The 24,571-nt window shown below is 35.6% G+C and overlaps 1 protein-coding gene across 1 annotated transcript in view; it reads left to right on the forward strand.

Annotated features, from left to right (window-relative positions):
- Positions 1 to 1,529: 1,529 nt before the first annotated feature.
- Positions 1,530 to 24,571, forward strand: part of LOC118742734 (BMP-binding endothelial regulator protein) — a gene marked incomplete at its 5' end in the record, with an annotated part of 39,839 nt that continues 16,797 nt past the window's right edge. The window contains 2 exon segments of the mRNA XM_036475041.1: positions 1,530 to 2,122; positions 18,514 to 18,605. Of these exon segments, the coding sequence (XP_036330934.1) occupies positions 1,576 to 2,122; positions 18,514 to 18,605 (639 nt within the window).

A 24,571-nucleotide genomic window follows, 5' to 3' on the forward strand; every position in this document is an offset into this window, starting at 1 on the left:
AGTAATTGACGCATGTTTACCGAGTAGCTGCTTGACTTTCAATGGTTCAACCGAATATTGACTCAAAATTCGACAAAGTGTTAATGCGTGGCAGCATAATTGCTGCTTATTTTACATAATTGCGTATTTTTCATAGACAAGAGCAGTTTATTTTTAGCTAAAACTGCGAAGTACTCGACATATTTTTGATTCTGAGAAAGACGCATTGAAAAATGTAAATAAATTTCTCAACATTAATTTGAATTGCAGAAAAAAATAATAAAATAACATAAATTAAAATTGCTAAAAGATAAAAGAGGTAAGCGTGCTCAGGAGGCATTAAAGTGCATTAGGGATGCCACTCTGGGTAAAATTTTATGTACATATGTAATATATACAGTAATATATACAGTAATTCATACTATTGATATTATTTATTATTAATTTATGTATGTGAAAAATTGTGGGTCGTTACATTAGGGAGGCTCACTTTGTATTTTTTTCGACTATGCGCGTGTACACCAAAGGATTATACGTGTAATTCTAAGAAAATTAGATTTTTTTTTATTTCTTATTTTCCTTTTTTAATTTGATGTACCTTAAGGTTTTAAAATTTTATTGTTTTAAAAAGGTAAATATTTATTTTATTTAAATTAAATTTTTAGAACATTTTTAAATTTTTTTATTTGAATTTTTTTTTCAATTTTTAGATTTAGTTGTTGTCAAAAGAAAAATGTTAAACCTCAAGTATTTTTTTCTTTTTTAATTTTGTCTGTTTTTGAATTTAGATTTCTTTTATTTTTAAGAATTTATTGTTTTAAAAAGAAAAACATATTTTTTCAAAAGCATGATTGAGCTTTATACAACGATTTTTTTTTCTTTTGTTTTGGAAATTTGGAAAAAGCAAGAAAGTCTAAGCGGAAATATCAGCATAAAGTTCAATAAAACTGTTGAAACAAATATTAATGCGTTACAATAATATTAACAAAAGATTTTTTTATTTCATTTAATTTATAGAAAATTGTTGTCCTTTTTTCATTTAATTTTCTTTTAGTTTTTGTTTTTGTTGTGTCACTTTGGAAAGAAAGCTATGCATTTTTTAATTTAATTTAATTTTTAGAAAATTTATTGCTAAAAGACAAATAGAACAACGTTAAGACCTCCTCGTTTTCTTACGAAAGACTGCGGTGAGTTGAAAAACAGTTGCCAGAATTGTCCTGTAAAATGTTATTTATCAATTTTACTAGGAATTGCAGCCAATATATTCCCGGATATTTGGAATATGTGAGGCCCCATGTCCAGGCTAACGTTACGAAAAAAAATACCACACTAAAGCCTTCGTTAGATTACAAACATAAAATCTTATTAAATAAAAAATCGCTTCAAATTAAAACATTTGAAAATCTATATTTTCTTCATTTCAGGCCGTAATGAGGTTATAAATCCGAAACAACAACAAGCAACAACAACACATTGAAATGAGAAGACGCTGCAACACAACGCTGTAATCTGGCAATACTGGCAAAAAATAAATAAAAGAAAAAAAAGGAATCTAAAAACAAGCGCGTAGCAAACCGCTGAGAAAAAACCCTCGCAATGCAAAAGGAAAAGCGAAGCAGGCAAAAGCCGCACCGACGGCAACTAAAATGGCAACATGTAATTAAAACAACAACAAGGGAAGCCCATGCACTGCCTGCAGCAACAGCAACAACAACGAAAATAGCAGCCGCCACAGCCATACCAACTAGAACAACGATAACAACAGCAACAAAGCCAACACTGCTGACAGTGTACAACAAAATCGTGCGCACAATGACAGTTGTTGCAAGCAACATTGGCGCTGTTGTTGTTGGCGATGGCAAGCAGGAGGTTGACTGTTGTTGCGCAAGCGAGCCAAGTGACTCCAGCCAACGGCAACAGCAACAACAACGAATATGGCCCTCACAAGCACAGCTGCTGCAACATCGGCAACAACAACAACAACAACATAAGCAACAACAAGGTGGTGAGCCACTTATGCAACGGCGGCTGCATTTACGGCCATGGCCAGGACAGCGGTCAAAGTTCAGCTCCTGGCTGCTGACAACTGTGTTCATCGTTGCCATTTGCCTGGTGCAGAGTGCGCAGACGAACAGTTTGTTTGGTAAGTTGTTGTTTTGGCTGTTTCACTTGCATTCGTAGGATTGAAATTCCATTTCCATAGTTTCTCAAGATTTTTGTTCCTTTTACACCAAAAAAATAAAAAATTAAAACAAACTAGTGTAGTGCGCGTAAAATCACAACAACGTCGACAAGCGCATGCGCATTGATTTACGAGAGGCTGTAGCGATATGTTAACACACAGCTGAATGTTGGCTGTTATTCGCTTGCCGGTGTTTTTTTTATTGTTGTTGCTGACAAACCGCACAAGCAAACATGTTGATTAAGTCGCCGATATTCGCACGTACATATATAATTTTTTTGTTCGCACAAAAGTAGAGTTTGTATGTTTGTGTGAAAGGTTGATTTGTTGTTTTTACTGTATGTGAAAATATTTGTGTTGGTTCAATGCGATTTGTTTGCGATTTCGTGACTTTTTTACCATTTTCTAATCAAAAGTTATGGGAATTTGAAAATTTACGCATAGCAAATGCAGTTTAATGCTGCAAGCAATTTTCGATTGCATTTTCACTATGTATGTACTTCCTTGTGGAGAAATTCGTTGAGAGCTATCGGTAACCGTAATTATTTAAAAAAAAAAAAAAAAAAAAAATATTTAAAAAATCATGTTCAGGCGGGCAAGAGTGGATATACGTTGAGCCTAAAAAATAAAGTCTGAGGCTAACGAGGGTCCTACAGGGTCTTTGTTGTTTCATGTTCTTCGTCTTGTATAGATCAAAAACTGCTCTAGAGAGCGTCTAATCAATAGATAATCTTACTACAATACATTACTTTACAGGAAGAGTGACCAACAAGACTGCTCAAGCCGATGATATGTACATGGAAAACATCGCTATTTATTCGTTTGAAAAAACGTCGCGATGCGTCAAGATGTTCCTCATCTTGAAGATTATATCAAACCGAAAGTAGAAATATCAGCATTTGATTAGACACTCCTAGGTTGATAATTGCTTTAACACGTTGCAATATCAATGTGGCTATTCTAATCAAATAAAGAGGTTTTGGATCTGCTATTTCTGAAACGACGGTTTTCGCCTGTCTGTTATCTTCTGGCTTTCATCCAATAATGTTGACCCAAATTTGCCTTCCAGAAGGACTAGGTTCGCTTTACAGAACTATTTGGCAGTGCCATAAAAGGTCTTGTGCTTAGAAATACCTGAGCTTACCCTTTGTCTGGCCAAAATTGCCTACCACTTGGAGCTATTTTTGTTTGCTTTAAAGTCGAGGACCATAAGCTTGCTGTCTGATTGTAAAAAATATAATAAAACCGGTGATTACGAACCTCTACGAGCTATAAAGCCTAGAACCCTGGTCCAACGCCTTTATATCACTGAGCAGAATACTTTAGTGCTATGTGCACACTTGCACCTCGAAAGGTAGCTATCCACATAGAGTCTCTTGGTCTTTTAAACTGGAAGTGAGTTTGGACTGCGTAGATTTCTCCTTCTCCTAAGGATGTATTTTTTACTGCAAAATGGTTTCCGCTATCTTCAAGTTTTAGAACCAAATCTTTTGCTCTTTACGTTTTTACTACTACAGTGAGATGATAACAAGCAGATCACTTCCTTCTGTCCTGCTCCAGGTTTTGCGCGGTTTGCCGGGGGACATGCTTCTATCGACTAGGGAATTCCATTCCAAGGCCTTCATTGCAGTACTGCCGTATTTGCGCCCAGTGCGGGCTAACCATTTCAGTCTTCGAATCCAGATGTTAAAGGGGCTCCATATTGGCATTTCTAAGCAACTCCTCATTTAAAATTATTTATGTAGAGGTGGCACAAAGCATTGAAAGCCGAAATGTGTGGGACTTGCCTTTCGGCTCACCGCACTAAAAACCCAACCCTGCTCCGTTTCCCTTCTACCGTGGAACCACCGTTATCGATTACCTGTTCAGTACATACCGTGCATTAGTGATCATCCTCGTACGTAAGTCTGTATAATAATAATAATAGATTGGCGCTTACACGTATGTTAGTGTTTGGCCGAGCTTCTCCTCCGACTTGTGGCGTGCGCCTTGATATTGTTACACAAAGCGGAGGGACCTACAGTTTTACGCCGACTCCGAACGGCGATTGTATTTTTATGAGAAGCTGTTTTTCATGGCAGAAATACACTCGGAGGTTTGCCATTGCCTGCCGACGGAAAGAAAAAACCTTTTTTCTATATTTTTTCGATGTTGCTTTGACCAGGGTTTGAACCCGGATGCTGCGGAGTGAAAGCGCGCACTGCTTACCACTACACCGCAGCGGCCGACGTAAGTCTGTATAGGTACGCTTTAAAACAACGGTGTCCCGTTAGTATTTGAGTTTGGTGGAAGTCCACTTCTCCATATCGCCTGTCAAGCTTATACTCAGAATGAATTTATATGTCCAACGTCCAATTAAGGAGGGGAAGTATACCGAAATATAGCTATTCTGACATTTTTACACACATATGTATGTATGTACCTATATGCGAAATAATGGCAGTGAGACATTTTCACCAGTTTCGCCAATTCTTTTCATTGATTATATTTTGTTCGATTTTATATAAAAGAGTAACTCACAATTTAATAAACACAATATATGTACACAAATCGGCATTTCATACTTTGTACAAATATTGAAAAAAAATTCAGCAGGTTTTCGCAACAAAAAGCTTTGAATTCAGAATTTTTAGTGAGATTCCAAGTTTACGATTTTACTAATTTTTTTTTCGATGTAAAATGTGTTCGAAATGGATGAAAATTTATGAAACCGGCAGCAAAAAAAAACATATTGCATATTGCAGAAACTTGCAGTTTTATTTAATGGACTATAAAACTTCAAACTTAAAATCTTTCTAAAAATTCCGAATAAAAAGCTTGTTGTTGGGAAAACTTACTTTTCGTACTGCATATTTACAATAGAACTCAGCGGTTTATAAATATTTCTCAGTGCTTTTAATTTCCATTTGTTGTAATTTTCTAATCTGGTATGGTGGTATGTGATTTTTTGTTATATATTGGCATTCTATGCTAAATTTCTATATTTTATGATTGTGCCAAAACAGGATGAATTGTGCCAAAAGTGCCTCTGAGAATGAAAGTCCCAAAAATGGCACTGTTGTGCCTACTTTTCCATCACTGATTCGAAGGAAGGTGAAAACATTTGCTTCCAAGGCAACGGAAGTCAAATAAAAAAAAAAAAATGCAATAGATGTGTTGGTATGTTTTTTGTACAGGTGTAAATTAGAACTGTGTCATTATTATTTCGTTTAAATGTTTCCCTCGTAAGACAAGCAGGTTCCGGAGGCCTTGAATCTCTAGCAATTCTATGCAAAACGTTCAAAAATAAGAGCTCCTAAGAGGCCTCCATATTTTGTAGTATTGTCTACTAGGTAAGAATATTGATTTCATGCGCCATTGTCTTTAAAGGAATGGAGGTATGAAGTTCTTTTCAATATTAGATACGTCAAATAATATTTTTGAAAAAAAAAATCGGAGTGTACACGTGCTTGAATTAACAGCACATTTTGTTTAAACTTTCCGAAAAACGTGGCTAATGCGTCACAGCGCGAATCGTAAATCTTCAAAATAACTACTGTAAAAAGCTATAGAGCTTAGCAGTAAAATTTTACATTTAATGATGTAGTTTGCAATCACAACAAAAGGCAACACTTTTATGGTCTATCAAACGCTCGAATAAAGCCAAACAAATTTGAATTCATTATCGTAAACCATTTTACAGTCACATTGTCATAAACAAATAATTCATTTTCTTAATGGAATATGGCAACAAGTTGTTGTAAATACATATCTACATATATTCATGGCTACCTTACATGGCAGCGTCCGTTATGCATACTACAAGAATTCTGTATATGCTAATGTAGATATGTACATACATATGTATGTACGCATCAAAGCACCGCTAACTAAATTTTAACGATTTTAATCGGGCTTTAAGTGACGATGACCACCAACATCATCTATCATTGACTGACACGTGTACCATTGAAGCGTCAAAAAATGTATCATTACAACACTTCGGCCAAGGACGTTCGTAGATGGTGAATGAATATATAGTAGGGTGGTCCAAAACTTCGTGTGAAAAAGTCAAGTCGGAGTATATTTTTCGGTATGGAACAATCCTAGGGGGTGAGAGCATTAAAATTCCGACTTTACTTTTTCCACATACATAGAGATACTTGTCCATATGTACATTAGGGTGGTCCTTAAAAAAAAATCAAAAGAGCGTTTTTTTCAGTCTCACCCCTTCAATCGGTAATAGCACGGTCACAGATATCACATACAAATTTTGGTCCCGATTGGAGACGGTTAAGGTGTGTCGCACAGGGGCCAAATTTCTGAATCCTCTATGGAGACTCAAAAAATTTAAAAAAAATTGTTTGCCAACTCATACCTAAAATCGATACCAGCGCAATCGAAGATATCACATATAAATTTTGAAAAAATTGGACATAAAGTGCTGGTCATTTAGAACAAGGTTGGCACTGAAAATATAGATACGACGTTGTTTTTAAAACAAGGGACGGTATAAAGTATGCAACGACATTTTAATTTGAAAAAGTGGAATATGAAATGGTTCAACAATTTAGTCGAGTCATTAGGCCTTATGAATAAGAAATAAGCAATTGCTTTTTCTTAAAATCTCAGATCTTTTACCTAAGTTGGTTTGAATAAATTGAGTAAAAGGTCTGAAATTTTAAGAAAAAGCAATAGCTTATCTTTTATTCATAAGGCCTATTGTCTACTTTTTATTATCCATATTTTTGTGCATTTTCAAGGACTTGTCACCGTAAATTTTACATAACCAAATAAATATTAATTAAATAATGCCACGTTTTTCAATAAAAAAAAAAATTATGGCTTGATTTCTATACTCTCAGCCGGAGCAGTTTTTAAAAGATTTGTGTATGTTGTCATATTTGGATCATCTTGTATACGTTTATTTAAAATACATATTTAATAAATATTTGTTTCTCAACTAAATGCCAAGAACTGAAATATCTTTGTATGTATGTATATACCCTCATTAGTTATATATTTATTCGAGAATATGTAAACTCGCCTACATAAGCTTACAACATAAAATACCTTACATTTTATGCATATTTACGAGTACACATACCAACAAAGAGAAACTTACACCCAGCGGTGACTTCAGGCCTAAAGTATGGCAATACATCCAGCCTGAATAGTAATGTATAGTACTTGCCATACTATCTACGATTCCAATTAACATTTCAGTTGTTATGTATGTTTTGAAAAAATGAGCAAAATATGTACTCTTCGGCTTACCGAACAGCAAAACTCCTTCAACTTTGTCATGCCTTGCGTCCCAACCAGGGTTACCACTTTGGTAAATTATTACCAAAATTGGTAAAAAATATTTGGATTGGTAAAAAGGTAAATTTTTGTTCATTTTGGTAAATTTTTGTTAAAGTATTTTGTTTGAAAAACAAATAAAACTTTTCGTTCCCTCTTTATTTCTCGTAGTGATCTTTATATTATAAATTTCTTTCTACTTTGTTTGTTATACTAAGCTTCCGTCGACTATAAAACTGCATACCAAAAAATTCAGATTAAAAAGCTCGAAATATAGACGAAAATTTTTGTAAATTTTCTAAATGTTTTATATAGCTTGAATCCTTGATTCGTATGGGTTTGGTTTAATCGCAAACAATATTCTTATGCAATCAAAAATAGCAAAAAAAATTACTTGAACAACATTGTGAGTAAAAGAAAAATCACCAAGGGGTTTTTGAGAAGCTGTATTTGTTTATAATAAATCCAGTTGAAGTTTTTTTTTCAAATGGTGAAGTTTCGTTGTAGCCTTTGTTTCATCACTTTCGATTTTGGCTGAAGGAAACCGAGAAGATGTCATTAATATGATCTCAAATACCATATCAATAGTTAAATAAAAAGTTCCTCAATAAAAACTCTTAATTTCTATGGCAATAGAACAAAACTATAGTTTTTTAATAAAATAGCTAAAAAAAGTTATTGGTAGATTTTTTTGAGATTTGGTAAATTTTATTCAAATGGCTGGTAAATACTTTTTTTAGTCAGTGGCAACCCTGGTCCCACGTATATATTATAGTTCATTAATAAGGCTGGTATGCAGCTCTCAAGAAATCGGTCAAGAAAAATTTGCCATTGTTTCGTGTGTGTGTCCAAGGAATTTTGACATTTTTGATACTTCACAGCCTCTTTCCTCTAGAAATAATGGAACGGGCATATATTTCTGCTGCAAACCTGGGTTGCCTTGTGCTCTTTTTTCACAAACAACTTTAGAAAACCGTACTAAAAAGCGTAGCAAATTTCTTAAGAACTGCGTACTGCCAGAAGGAAATTTGACTGAAGAAAATTTCTTAACCATTTCTTGTACGTCATTTTGTATGGAATTTTAGCTTTTCTTGAGAACTGCATACAGGCCTTTAGCTCCGGTGTTATTGGAAGCCTGGGAGGCAAGTGTTGTGTAGGTCTGAGCTGATAAATTACGTTTTTTTTTAAATCTCCTTTTGTGCTCCCTCATTTGTCTGAAATCATTGAAAACTTTTTTAATTAATATTACTATTCACTTATTTTTAAACAGCCGCAGAAAAACTTGTTTTACATATGTATGTAGTTCTTTTTGACTACTTTCCTTCGCATTCAGAGTGTAGGCACACAAAAAAAATATAGATCGCAATTTATTGTGAATATACGATGACGTAAACATAACTTCGTTTAACAAAGCGCAATCAAAAACCATCGGAATTGGTAATGTCTTTACTAAAGGTACCGCTGGGCATATGATATGTATGTATGCATGTAAAAGTTAATGTAAATATCAGCATACCAACGTAAGTTTGTTTTGTAAATAACTTATACATATTTACATATGCATAGGTGTACCTACTTACGTACTTATTTATGTACTTAATTATTAGTTTTATCAACAAACAATGTTCGCTCTTTTATTCAAGTTTTTTTTTTCTTAAGACTCAACAGATTAGAGTGCTAATCTGGTATTAACAGTTTCGCGGAACTACATGTCACACCTGCCACAACACTAAACAAAAATACAAACAATGTCACTTTTTATGAAGTCAACTGTCTGCTCTTAAGAGCCGGTCAGACGTGGCAATATATTTCGAAAAGGCCGACAAATTGAAAAATTTCAGAAAGCAGTTGCATTAACGGTCACACCTTGCACGTAAAGTGTCTTTCGAAAGAGGTTTTTTATTTCTGAAAGGCGAATTGTAGATTTCTAGTGCAGCACGTGCAAGTTGAAATACATTTCCGAAATCGATTTACGCACTTTGAGTTGCAGTCACACCTTGCAACTTTCATTTCTAAAACTGATTTTCGAAAAGTGACAGAAAGGTCTTTCTGGCTGTTCACACATGGAAATAAAATCTCTCTTTCTCAATTTGACAGCGAATTCCGTGGAATAGTTGGAAATATTGCCAAGTCTGACACGCTCTTTAAGCGCATACATATGTACATAGCTATGTAAATATGTAGTTATTTGTAAGAAAATATGTAGATATCTTTATAAACAGTTCATAAAAACGCATTTGCTGAAGTCTTTGTGGCACCATAACAAACATGACAAGTTCGTTAAGAGCCCTACATACTTACATATGAATATATGTATGTGTGGCATGCACATATGTAAATATGTATATACATTAGACTGCATCACTCCCCATACAAAAAAGAAATCGGTACTGTTTTTTCATTGGACTTATAAAATCTATTATATTTTAAGACGTCCACCAAAATATTTCGGAAAAATATTAAGATTTAAGCGAACTGGACTGATTTGAAAATACCTCCAAAAATGGAGTTTTTTTATGAATAAAAATAGTTTCTTAAGGATGTTTTTTGTAAGAATCCCCTCAAATGACAAAACGGTTTAAGCTTAAAAAACTTGCTTAAAAACATTAAAAAAAAAAAATTAACGGAATCGTAATAATAATTTTTTTAACGCTGCTGTTTTTTAACTTTTTTCAAAGATTGGTATAAGAAAAACTTGAATAACTGAACCTAAACTATTCCGATTTAGACTTGTGAGGTATCATTGGAAAGGTATTTTCTCACCCTTTTTATTATTTTGCTAACAAGCTCATTCAAAGAATGAAAGAGAAAGGTAGGAACATGATTCGAAGTTGAATTAAGATGTGTTGGTATTTGCTCATAAATAAAAATAGTGGAAAAATACCTTTCTACCGAGATCCCATAAGTCTAAATCAGAATAGTTTTGGCCCAGTTATTTAAGGTTTTCGTAAATCAATATTTGAAAAACGTAAACAACAGCATCAAAAATCTCATTATTACGATTCCGTTGAAAAGATTTTTAAATATTAATCTGTATTTAATCTGTTTTGTCATCTGAGGGAATTTTTTTCAAAAAGTTCTTGAAGAAACTATTTTTATTCATAATAAATTTTGTAATTCCGGCGGAAAACCGCAACTTTTTTTTGGTGATGCAGTCTAATATACATACATACTCGGTATGTATAAATTAAATTATAGTTAATGCAAACAAAAGCTTGCCGATAGTCCAAATACGAAAATTCAGATTTCGTTGAAGTCAGTGAAAGTGCAGACATTCTTAGGTAGCTGTTAGACGTGGCAAGTGCAAGTCGTTTTCAAAAGTATGACAAACTCAAGAATTTCCAAAAGAGATTGCAGGAGCAGTTACGCCTTGCATGTAAAGTGGCTTTCAAAATCAGTCTTTATTTCGGAAAATCAAACTTTCCGATACTACTTTTTGTCCGTTGCTACTACCTTGCTTGTTGTTGTCTGTTATGAATGCAGACACGACCACTCTCAACTATGTTACCATACATTTTTATGCTTATAACAAAATTAATGACCTGAAAAGTTTGCTAAACCTGCTAAAATATGCACAAAACAGTCACAAAATTTTTAATATATTAATAATTAAATACACTAATTTTACGCAAATTCGCCAAAAAACAATTACTAGCGCAAAAAAAGAAAATTAATAGTGCAGCACGAGCAAGTTGAAATTATTTCTGGAAAGCGATTCGCGTAATTTCAGTTGCAGTTACACCTAGCAATTTTTATTTCCGAAAGTTATTTCTGCAAATCTGCAAAAAAGACTTTCTGGCTGTTTACACGGGAAAATAGACATTCGATTTCGTACTTTGACAGAAAAATTATTAGAAAAAGCGCTTGCATTGCCACGTTTAACCACACCTTTTTGCATTGACGATTTCCAATCTTCAGCCGAAGCCAGTGTTGGCGACACAAAGTGTGTGTATAGGACGTTTAATTACTTCATACAAGCTTTCACACTATCAATATTTTGTGCGGCCTAAACTGCTGCTGGTTATCCGATTTGGATTCCACAATTCGCGGAACCTGCAGCCATTTGTCCTGGACAAGTCCTGGAGAGAGAGGCTTTAGCCTCATCCGTACGAGGGCTGCGCACTTACGCAGAAAGTGTACGACTGTCTCGCTTTAAGGGTGGGCCAATCCTTTCGGGCCAGTGCCCATTGCAGTCTGTCGTAAGTTTATATGTACTTTCTTTGCTTATTCCCATTAGAGCCCAGAATTGCCGAGTAATCCTAAACGATCTTGTATGATCCCCCCTCTGTATAGCCTTCGACTGATAAATTTCGCCAATTCTGCCCTTGACATTCCTGAGTAAGGCATTCAGTGCTGAGCCGCATGTCGTTAGTACATCCACTGTCTCGTTTCCGTAAATGTCTTTATGTTCCGGGTCCTATATTAGGGTAATTTCGTTTTGATCAGAAATCGAAGAGTGAGATATGGCATCTAGGGTCATCCACCAGTTGAGCCCTAACAAAGGTAGAAGTGAGTGCATGAATAGCCGGTTGGCCATCTGAGAAGAAATTCATCTGCCTTCTCGAGGTTGTTTGTTTTTTCAAAGGCATAACTGCTATCTAACCTCTGACTTATCACAGCATAAAAAAAAACAAAAATTTTGGTCAGAACTTTTGCTTTTTTTCACAAAACGAAATAAGAAAATTTTACAAATTTTGATATCAAAAAAATCGTATATGAAAAAATTTTTAAAAATGTTTGGCTTAATTTTTATAAAAAATTAATTAAAATAATTAGCCCAAAATTTATAACAGTCTTTGCTTTTGCTGTTTTTTTTTAATTGCAAAATTCTGTTTTCTTTTATTTTTCGTATTTTATAATTCGTTTTTTTTTTAATAGCCCCAAATATCACCTTTAAAACGAGTTCAGAACGATTTATGTAACCATATTAGTTCTTTAGATAGTAAAAAAATTAACTGAAAAATTCGGATAACTGTAAAATTTTAAACCCTCGAAAAAATGTTTAAATTTATTTTCCTTTGGCAGAGCTTCGTTGTATGATAAAAGTAAAGTTCTGACCAAAATTCATCCAAATTAAAAATGGTCAATTCCAACTATACTTCGACTTGGCATGGATTGGCCCAACTATATGTATGTATATATACATACATAAATTCTGTCATTTCTTACCTCATCTGCATAAATATTTTCGCTTACCCACCCGGTCTCGACTTAATTGCTTTACAAGTGAAACTTAAACAGGAATAAGTATGTACATGCATATTACTATCAGCCTTATATCTTTCCATTGATATTTGACACGCAGCATGTTCACGTTTACAAACTGAATTCCCGATAAGAATGAAACTACGAAAGGTATGTAAAGTCAACCGCAGGCAAATTAAAAAAGTAAACATTACTTACAAATGAATGACAAAGTTGCCCGTGTCTTTTATCTTATTTTTTTTCGTCTTATTGTTGCTGCTAAATTATCGTTGCAATTCCGATGTTCTTTCCTTTCTTATTTTATTATCGTTGCCACACACTGTTCTGCACTGTTCTAAACTATTCTCTTCGTTGCGGTGCACTGCAACTCTGCAAAGTCCTAAATCACGCACTTGGCCCTTTTCTGAGAATCACCAAACCAAAGAACTGTGTGTGATTGCAAACCGTTGCACGGCTTCATTATGCTGGCCTGCATCCGTTTTCACAATCACTGCCACAACTAAGGACGTACGCAGTCAATCTTTCACTTCCCTTCACCACTTGTTCGCTTGCGTTCTTTGTGGGTTTTGTTGCATTGCTCCGTCTGGACGACAGCACGATAAGCATCTTCGGCGTGCAGTCAGCAGTGGCCAGCCAGCATGCAGCCAAAAATGCCCGCCGCTGTGTTCTTTCTCTCTAACTTGGTCTTTGGTTTTGGTTTTAGTTTTGCTACTCGCATCATGTAGCGTGTCGAGTTTTTACTTTTCGCCATTGGCATTGCCATGTCGACGGTTGCCTTTTTTTCTTGCTTTCCTCTGCCGCTTTTGCAATGCTTGTTCTTGATTTTCGAGACCTTTTTTTTTGTGCCAACCTCATTCGGTAATTACGGCGTTTCTTAGCTGGCGCTAGCCCTTTTTCTGATATTTTCATTTATGTGAACGGTGGGATAACTCTGCTGCTGCTGCGTCTGAATGCTGCAGTGTGCCTTTGTACACTCAAATATACAGTGGAGTTTGCCAAGATAGAAACACCTAGGTCGGGTGCAGGAGTTCGCAAGGACGCTGTCAAAATTGGGCCTTCACTCTAACTAAAGGCGATGAGATATTCATGTGCTAGTTAGGAATAATTCTCTGACATCCTTAAGGATAGAAAGAACCCCAGCTAGAAAAGGATCTTTAAACCAAAAAATCTACTTCTATTCTGTTTAGAAATGGCATATGTCGTCGGATTGCAGAATAGTCATAATCACTTAGCCCGAATATAACCTTAACCCTAGGAAGGAAAACCTTGTAATTTTACGAATTCATTTACATATTTATCTTTTTTTAAATTATCGCAAAGTCCTTTATAAATAATTGCACTAAAAATATCAACCTTAAATAATAATTTTTCTAAAATTGCATACAAAAGTAAGTAGTCGTAAAATTTGCGATGTTTACTTATAATGTTACTCCTAAGACGGTTACCTCTCCAGGGTTAAGGGAGCTTTCAACCTCCTAACGAAGTCAAGTTCGGACGGCAACACTCATCGCCATCCATACTGAGCTCTGCCCTATTCGCTCCTACTCTAGATGGCCAGCGATTTCCCATAATTATTTTTGCAAAAATTGTAGAGGCGCAGACGAACCAAAATTATTTGAAATTAAATTTCTAACACGATGTCATCTTTGAAGGTTTTAAAGTACAACTTTCCGCAATACAGCTGAAGGTCCTGGCATTCAGTGTTTTAGTTCGCTAAAGAGATAATTGCTTCTCATAAAAATATATACATATATATATATTAAATCTAAACCGATGATCAAAATTTGGCCGTAGAGTGGAAAGCCATTCTGCAGAAGTTTTCTAAACAGCTATATCATCTTGCTGTGTATGCTACCGCTTAATTTTCTATGAAATTTTTCTCGCTCGTTTCTAAAACTCTGCTCTTAACTGTACGCACTATGGATACTAAGGAATCATAAACGCAATGCAACCGCGAAAGCCAACCAAGTTGACCCTTGCAAAAAAAGGAAGCACAACGAAGAGGTTGAGGGCGTACGCTACAGCACGCAGCACGTTACAGCGCAGCGCCATCGTCATCGCCACTGCCATGCAGGTGGTCTTGGCTAGCGGTCCTCTGATCTTTTACTGCATGCCACAACGCCTCCTCCACCGCCCCTTCACATACTTTTTCACATACCTTTTCAATCTACTGCGGTGTCTTTTACTGATTTTCGAAGTCATTGTTTTCTTTTTCGCTACGATTTGGTGCGCATTTTAAGAATGGCCAGTCGAAAAGGCCGAAGACACAGTTACCATTGAAGCAGTTACGTAGACTACATACATACCTTCAACTCCGAGTGCATAGGCATTTGTCTTTGTATGTACATATGTACATATGTATTTATCAGGGGCGCACCCAGGAATATATTTTGGGAGGGGTTTATACTTCTGAAAATTCGCTTCAAATAAAATGATCACTAAAGTACATGTATGCAAGTTTTATGTACAGTATGTAATAAATAAATAAACTTTTTGAAGTTTCATAAATTGCATTTATTTACATAAAATTAGCAAAAAACTCAAACATTTGTAACCGACTTCGAAAAAGGGGGTAGGTTATCAATTCGTCGGAATAGTATGCTAACGCATAACTTTGGACCACGTGAACCGATTTCAATAATTCTTTTTTTTTTATCGGAAAGATGGTACCTCAAGGGTCTTCCCGTAATTTGAAATTACTTGTTTAATATAAAGTTCTATAAACACAAGATGCGCTCAACTTGCAAAAGTAATAAAAAAATTAAAAAAAAAAAAGTTTTAATGTTCATTTTCCTCGAAATCTGGTTTCTGGTTTTCGAATGAGATGGCGATTTTTTACGATTGCCTAATTTTTTTAATATTTCGAATACCGAGAAAATTAAATGAATTTGAATTTTTGTTATGTAGGCAATTTTGGTGGAACGAATTCGAAGTGGGCAAATTAAATCCTCGAATCCTTGTTAAGGACATATCAGTTGTAAACTCTTTGAGGCTCAGTAAGTGAGTATGCATTGCATATTTTTAGGTTACATTCGCAGTTACACTTTTAAGAGCTCTCAAAAAAAAAACCAAAAATTCATGTAAAATGGCGCACAAGAAATGGAATAGGAATTTTCTTCTATCAAAATTTCTTAAATCAATTTGCATCTCTCAAGAAAAAAATGCTCGTATATTTATTTCTTTAAGAAAATTTACAGCAAAAGCAAAGTGCGTTATAATAAAAAATATTTCTTGTGATTTTTCTTGAGAGCTGGCTTTAGGATACAGTTTGTATTTCAGGTTATTAGCTTTAGGGGGGGTTTGAACCCCAAAACCCACCCCTTGTGTGCGCTAATGGTATTTATGTTTATGTATATGTATACTTATGTTATCTTCGTCTCTTATGCACCACACTAAATATGTATGTTAGCGCCATTTACAACAAAACAATGCAGCTAAATATCGTATTTGCTGTGCACTTAAAGAACAATCAACAAAATCTACAAGCGCCACTACACACAAAAGTAAAATAAATACGTAAGTTTGTACCTACATACATACAAACATAAATACATACTACCTGTAGTTATAACAAACAATGCACAAAATATCGTAATGAGCTCCAGTAACCGAAACGAAAAACAACTTGCTCGACAATCCATTGATTTCTGTTGTTTTTTTTTCTTTTTGTTGTATGCAGTTCTTATTCTTGGACTGCTGCTGTGTAGGATCTCGTTGGAATTTTGTTTGTGGTGTAGTACTATGTACGAGGAGTACCTTCTTTGATGATGAAGCATTTCCGCTTTTACTTAGTATTGTCTTAAGTGTGTTGATAAGCAGCATTCTTTTACCTTTTTTTTTCTACGTGGCGCGTCGTGTTGTGTGTCGAAAGACTTGTCCGATCAATTTGCCACAGGTAAAGTACTTGTATGTTTGGAATATTTACTATCTAATAATGGAAGTGCGTTCTTGGTACCTCATAAATAAAACGGTTGATTGGTATGAGTGCGCGTGTATGTACATACATATGTGATCTTTTAAGTGTCCGTCTACAGCCATGCATGTATGTAAATATACATTTATTTTGTAAATTAAACAATAAAAATACTAATCATCTAATCGTTGTTTTCCACATAATATTTTTCGTGTGGCGTTAGCTTGTAAATGGATATGGAAAATGGAGTGAAGGAGATTTTTTATACATACATACATACATATGTAAACCGCCGGAAAAATGTATTGGCACAGAGAATTTTTCACAATAAATGCAACAACTTTTATTAAATTTTTTCCGCAAATTTTTTATACAAGCATGGTTCTATCTACAACAAAAAACATAAAAATATAATTTCTAAACTTTGTGCAAAAATTTAGGAAAATTCCATAAATTTTAAACTTTTTATTCAAATTTTTTATTTTTTTTTTTGAGTTTTCTAGCCCATTAAATTCGTGTATGGAAAATGCAAGTTTGAAGTTAGTCAAAAATCGGGTTGATTTTGTTGAAGGTTTTTCGCATTTTCAAAGTATTTTAAAATTTTTTCATTTTGGAAGAAACTGCATGAAAAAAATTGCCAAACATCAACGGTAAGTCCTTATTACTTTAAACTTGCACTTTATTGTAATAAAATTTATTGGGCTAAAAAACTGCATTTTCTACAAAATCTGATTAAAAAAGGTTGAAAATTGGCATGAAAACTTATTGCATTTCCCTTTTTTTTTGCACAAAGTTTAAGAGTTATATTTTTTTTGATGTAGTAGGAACAATATTTTTATAAAAAATTTGCAAAAAAATATAAAAATACAAATTCTTGCATATATTGTACAGAGCTCACTGTGCCCATACTTTTTTCCGACAGTGTACATATATGTACATACGAGTTGGACTTTAAATGAAAAATTTTTACATTTTGAACCCTTTTAGTTTCATAAAAAGAAACACGAACAAATACTAACAAAGCAAAACTTACACAAAAATTATTTATTTATTATAAAAAAATCCTAAATTCCTCTGTCACGGGTGGGACAACGTTGTCACTTTTACCTTCCTGAATTCAATGGGCTCCAAAACTGAATACCTAGAATTTTTGTAAAAATTCTGAATAAAAATTTCTTTTTCATTTGTGTTGCGTAATTTTATATGAACTTTTCTTTTTTTTTGAGAGCTGGAAACAGTCCTTAAAGGCTTCAATTAATATAAAGTAAATTTCAATTTAAAAACGTGATATTCACGATGTTGTCGCTGCTACGGAAGAAAACTAGCAGAACATTGTATTAAAAAAATTTAGGTCAACTCAGAACTCCATGCAATATACATATGTACGTACACAAACCGAATTTCAAGTCGATAGCATCAAAAACAACGAAGTTGATTTATGTAAGACGGCCCGATAGAGTACATGCCGACTATATGATATAGTCCGGTCAATTTTGAACTCTTAGAATGTTTTTCCGGGAAATATGCACTAAACCACTTTTTTTATGAAGGCGCTTCTTAATTTTTGGCGCTCTAACCGCCTAAGCTAGTTTAGCCCGAGTTCAACAACGCACGCCAGTATTTTTTCTTCTATGCTAACTGACGCCTATAGGAAATGCTATTTAAGTGAAGCCAAGCGCTTCTTCGCTTAGTCCGTCTTCCTTTGTTACCACCAGCCAGTTCCGAGCGGAAAATTTTCAGAGCAGCGGCGTCGGTGTCCATTCGAACGACATGGTCAAGCCAGCGGAGCCGCTGTATTTTTTTAATTTTACGAAGGGAGTGCGGTTTTGGAAATTCGTTTCTATACGTATGCACATATGTATGTCAGCTTGGAGTGAAATTTTTAATTTCTTTCATACCATTAAAAACCACATAAGACTAACATTTTCCTTTTTTAATATTTTTTTCTCAGGTAATTTACAATCTTGTTCCAATGAAGGCGAAGAAGTTCAAATTCAAGAACTAATAAAGTGGAATTCAAAGTGCTTTAAATGTGCCTGTAAGGTGAGTTTAAATTAATAAAATAAGATATTAGACTACTTTTTTTTTATTGAACTGTGATGAAGCTAGAAGATATATCGATAAATAGATTGTTGGCTAATTTTAATGTTTGGATGGCGTGCTGCTTGTAGCACTCAAAGACGGTGTGCTAAGCGTTTGCACACAATTTCGATTGAAAAAATTAAATACTCACTTTTTATATTTTAATAGAATATTTGTCTCCATATGTTACTTCCATTTTCATAAGTGGTATGTATTGTACTGAAACGGTCATAACTAAATGTAGACAAGATTTTACTCACTTCCTTTGTTGCAAATTTTATGATACCAACAAATCATGCTATTATGAACACACACGTACATATGTACAGTTGTGTATGACATATAAATATGACATATGAGTATGTATTCATACTTAAATAAACAGGATATACAGCAATTGTCCTTAAATAAATACAATACTAAATATCATAAAAGGAAATTGCAAACGGAAATAAATTTTGTGTATGCATCATACGTACATATGTTTGTATGTACATACATATAGACATACCGATATGCATCCTTATGAAATTGTATTGTCATAAAGTAAAGTACTCGCTCGTATCGCCACTACGACTCTGTTGATTATAATTTATTCCGCAAACAGAGACAATTTATTGCCAACTATTCATGCTCGAGAGTATTTATGTTGTTAGTTTTTATTCCATGGTTGCAAGGGATTTTTGGTTTTTTTTTGGTGTTTTTGTTGCTCTGCACGATGGCCAACTTTGCCGCCTCTATGAGCAGCCAAGTTATTGACCCAAATATTTGTCATTATTGAAATTCATAATCTCAAGTGACTGTAGTCAAGAGTGTGGCGGCCCGCCTCACACAAATACACGCACCATGGCACGCAGCCTTGCATATATGTACAACATAGGTATGTAAGTATATTCGCTTGCAGCTTTCACAAACTGCCAGTCGGAAGTTGAAGTAGGGAGAGAGTAAGGATGTCAGTGCAGCGCACAGTTCAAGCAATGAATGATTTATATACGAAAATCCGTTGAAATCGCGAACTGCAGTGAAAGCAAATTGTACTCCTACTTCTTTCTGTTTGAGCTTTTTTGGCATCCCGCACAGCGCGCTCTTATTGTTGCCATGCAATTCAACCCCTACGAGAAGTGGAACGACGACGAGCCATTGCGAATTCGAGGGGTGCGTAAATTGCGTTGCGTGAACTGGCGACTGCGTTCTGCAGCCAATATTCGCTCGTATCTCATGAATAATAGTTTATGCTATACTATCGCATACATACATATGTACATATGTATGTACTAGAAGATAAGTTCCCAACATCCTCAATGCATAGCAGCGGAAGCTCGTCTGGCAATTGCAAAAGGGAAGAAAATTTGAAAGGATAAAGCCGAAACAGCTTGAACTGGCCAGGGGCCATAGCGTACTCGGTTCTAGATCTCATTTACGGACAGCGACAGCAGTGGACGCTGTTTGAGTGCGTCTACTTGTGTACGTATGTATGTATGTATGTATGTGTGTGCGCATGTTTGTACAGGCCTCAGGCCAGGGCCAAACTGCAGTTCAGCTTTTCAGCTTAACACAGAAATACTACACAATAAAGCATATGTGTGTACTTATTTCCGCCATTCAGTTCCTTCGGCTCGTATTTGGCCGCCTTTTTATTTATATTTTTTTTTGTGTAAAAATAATGTGATTTATGCTCTACCAAAAGGAAATGTTCCGTAGGCAGATGTTTGGCAACACTAAATACTCTGAAAGATGAGCCAAATATTGCACACATGTATGTGTGTGTATGTACTAGGGATGTTAAATTTTCGGCCTATTCCGGGCCCCCGGGATTTTCGGGATGGCGTTGTAACCACGAAATAAATAATAAATAAATCGGTTTGAAACCTACTTTTTTATTTAATGTGGCGGTTTTATTTTTTCTCTCTGACCGCAGGATTTATTTTGAAGGACAATTTAATTCCAAAGATAATATAAATATTTCAGCAAAATACCTTAAAAATCGAGCTTTTTATAAATAAAATAATTTAAAAGAAATAAAAAAATTACCTCAGATGATAGAAGAGTTTAGCTGAAAAGGTAAGTCTATTTATTCTTTTACGAATAATGTGATTAAAATATAATAATAAATTGTATTATTCCGGTGGAAAAACTGCAATCTTTTTTTATAATGCATGCTAATCTACATACATGAATATTAGACTGCATCACTCCTCGAACAAAAAAAAAATCGGTACTGTGTTTCTATTGGAATTATAAAATCTATTATATTTTAAGACGCCAACCATACTATTTCGGAATAATATTAAGATTTACGCAAGCTTGACCAATTTGAAAATACCTCCAAAAATGGAGTTTTTTATGAATAAAAATAGTTTCTTAAAGATTTTTTTTGGAAAAAATACGCTCAAATGGCAAATCGGTTTAAGCTTAAAAAATTTGCATAAAAATTAAAAAAAAAAATTAAAAAATTAAAAAATGTTAAACGGAATCGTAATAATGAGATTTTTGATGCTGTTTTTTTTAACTTTTTTCAAAGATTGGTATAAGAAAAACTTGAATAACTGAACCTAAACTATTCCGATTAAGACTTGTGAGGTATCATTGGAAAGGTATTTTCTCACCCTTTTTATTTCTTTGCTAATTAACTCATTCAAAGGAGGGAAGAGAAAGGTAGATCGAACGAACCCCATTCCGAGTTGAATTAAGATGAAGAAACTATTTTTATTCACAAAAAATTCCATTTTTGGAGGTATTTTCAAATCGGTCCAGCTCACGTAAATCTTTATATTTTTCCGAAATATTTTGGTGGACGTTTGGTGGATATAATAAATTTTGTAATCCCGGCGGAAAAACCGCAACTTTTCTTTGGTGATGCAGTCTAATGTACATATGTAATTCGGTCTAGTACTTGTACCACATAGATGAAGTGTTAGTCTGGGAGTAGTGGTGCATAAATAGCAAAGCTTAAAAATCTCAAGTGACAAATCCTTCTTTATTGCGTACTTGTTGGCAATTGTCGCTAGTCAAAAAATTGTGAAGTCAGGCGTGCAGAAGTACATATGTACATACATATGTATGTGCATATATGAGTACATGAATAGGTATGCATGCTTTATTTCTGTAATTTGTACATCAAAGTATAAATATATTCTATATCTCCTTCGTATGATCCCACCTTGCTGAACTTCGACGACCATAAACGTTGAAAGGACTTTGACTAAAGCTATCCTCCGAAGCAAAATACTTAGGCAAGTGCAAAACTTCTGCCAACGATAGAGGAAAGAGCAAAGAAGGGCCTAGCAGCAAACTATACCTGCAAAAGAGCCTTCTGAAAAAACTGAGGGCTGTCACCGCATACCATACGGTGTGCACACTACAGCATCCGGCCAATTTTAAGCACTGGATAAAAGCGGTCTAAGAGGTAATTAATAGTAGACGGCGTAACGGAATCAAGGCCGATCTAGAAGTCAAAACTGAGTACCTCACGCCAACTTGGAATTTTTGCTTAAGATTCCCATACATTTTCCAAATATGGAAGATTGGGAAGGCGATCCACTGTGGGTAAATGATGGCACTTCCATCTATACCGAGGCTCAAGGCTAGAGAAAGGAGACGGCTGGAGTCTATACTCCAAGGACATATAGATAAGGCAATCGTATCGACCGTCCGATAACTGCAGTGCCTTTTAGGCGGAGAAGTCGGCTTGTCGCAAATGGAATGCTAAGCCTCCGTCAGGGAACGTCACTAAATATATTGGTTGACAGCCAGACGGCATTGAAACTTTCAGCTTCCAAGGTGGTAAAGTTGAAAGTAGTTCGGAAATTTCATGTAACGCTGCCTTAACTGAGTCATGTCACAACCTCTCTCTACTTGGTTCCTGGTCATATCAATATCAAAGGGGACGAAATAGCCAACATGATGGCTAGGCACGGCTCGAAAATGCAGATTAGCGAAGTGGGTAACTCCTACAACCATCAATTCCTTTTCGACTAAGGGGGATTGAAGAAACACTACAACCGTATCTAATAACGTATGGATCCATCGTGACGACTGTGAGATCTCAGGATGCCTATGGCCAAGACTCAACAAAAGTCGTAACAAATGCTCCGTCGACGGCGTAAGCACTCTCTACAGAACTTGTTGGAATGAGGAAAAAGAGGAATCCATTCACCATTTCCTAAGTCAAGGTCAAGCTTTGCAGACAAGGCGCAGCAAGAGTTTGATATTACGCTTTTTAAAGAGTTTGGGGGTGAAGCGGAAGTGAAAGTATCGGAGCCCCACAGCTTCAGCACGGATAATTAATGGTTTAACAGACAGTATATATGCTGACAATATGGAATAAGTTCGGTTAGAATGATGTGCCTCCTCCTGGCACTCATAAAAGGCATTCACAGGGGACAGGTCTGCGTACGAAGTACGAGTCATTCGTGTGTTACTCCCTAACCTGACCTAAGCTGACCTAGGACTCGCGATATGCACCTGCAATCTGCGGAGATGGTGCGTATAGCCGACTGGTTGATGGTCTCGAAAAGACGAAGGCTGGCATCACCGTCATCCAAAGAAATACGATTGACGGAGCAAGGCAAGAAGCACGTGTGCCCATGCGACGTACACTGAATCTATAAGCTCTACGTGGTTCAGCTGGCAGCAAGTCAGTAGTAAAGCATAGAAGAGTAAATGCCTGTACATATAATGAAAAGAACATTTTAGCTAAAACGACAAATTATGGGGATTTGCATTAGTTCTTAATACGTATTTGCATTATTTTTGTTTGTTTTTTTGTTTTCTAATCAATATATCAAATTTTATTTATGCGAACGCTCGCTAACACCTTCTGTAGCCAGCTGTTTTTACGATCAAATTTTATAACGACCATACAACTGTTGTAGCAATATGCTGTGACCTTTGCGCCCGAGGCTGCTACCGCTCTTACTTTCTCGCTCCCACTCTAATAAACTATATCTCACTCTCACTCTCTCTCCCTCTCTCTATCTCTATCTCTCTATCTGGTCGAATTAGATAAAACATAGATTTTTACGACGTCAAGGTCGTCAAACAAGTTTTGTTTTTTTGTGACAATCATTATTAAAACCATGACGTTCGAGATCGTTTGGCACACTTGGCGCCGTCTTGAACAAGCATCTATGTGATTAGTTTTTTTCCTACAACTATTATTCATTATAAATTTGCATGCATGTGTGTGTGTGTGTGTGGCGATTTCTTTGCCAATAGATCGATGTGAGTTAAACTCGATACAGCATCGGCCAGCAGCAACAGCTAGAGAGCTACCAAAAACAACACCAATTTTCTAGGCAATAACACCTCGCGGTTATAGACGCGACAAACATCCGTCTCATTACCAGCAGGCGGTCTGGCGCGTTCAGCGCTCACCGGCCAACGAAAGGCATGGCAAAAAAGAGTTAACAGCCGCCAGCTGTTACTTGCAAAATAAAACAAGCCAACATCAGCGGCAAGTGTTTGTCTGTACTCAATTGCTGTTGATTCCTGCTTTCGTCGTCAACCAGATTCTCCAACTTTATAAGCGGCGACGCGCAAGCTATTAAATAGACAAGCGCCAGTGCTGCCGCGCACGGATTGACCACCGCTCTGACAAACAGAAATTTTGAAAAAAAAACTCTTGTTGTTGCTTACTTTGGAAAGCCGCGCTTTGGCTGGCGAGCTTGGCCCACGGCTATGCTTACGTTAATAAATCAAAACGCGTTGATAAGGCGCTTGGACTAATTCACGCTGAGCTACTTTTCTAAGCAGATAACTGGCTGAAAAGGAATGCTGAGCTGAGAAAAGACGCTGCCATACTTATGTACATGCGAGTATGTGTCTCAGCTCAACGCGCGTCAACCAGCTAAAACGAGCTTTACTTTTCTAAACGCTCTGCATTCCACAAGCTAGAAAGCGCTAGCGCGCATGTGCCAGCTGCATAC

The sequence above is a fragment of the Rhagoletis pomonella genome, unplaced genomic scaffold, assembly GCF_013731165.1.
Source record: "Rhagoletis pomonella isolate Grant_MI unplaced genomic scaffold, Rhpom_1.0 Rhpom_scaffold_00007, whole genome shotgun sequence".
NCBI classification, from domain to species: domain Eukaryota; kingdom Metazoa; phylum Arthropoda; class Insecta; order Diptera; family Tephritidae; genus Rhagoletis; species Rhagoletis pomonella.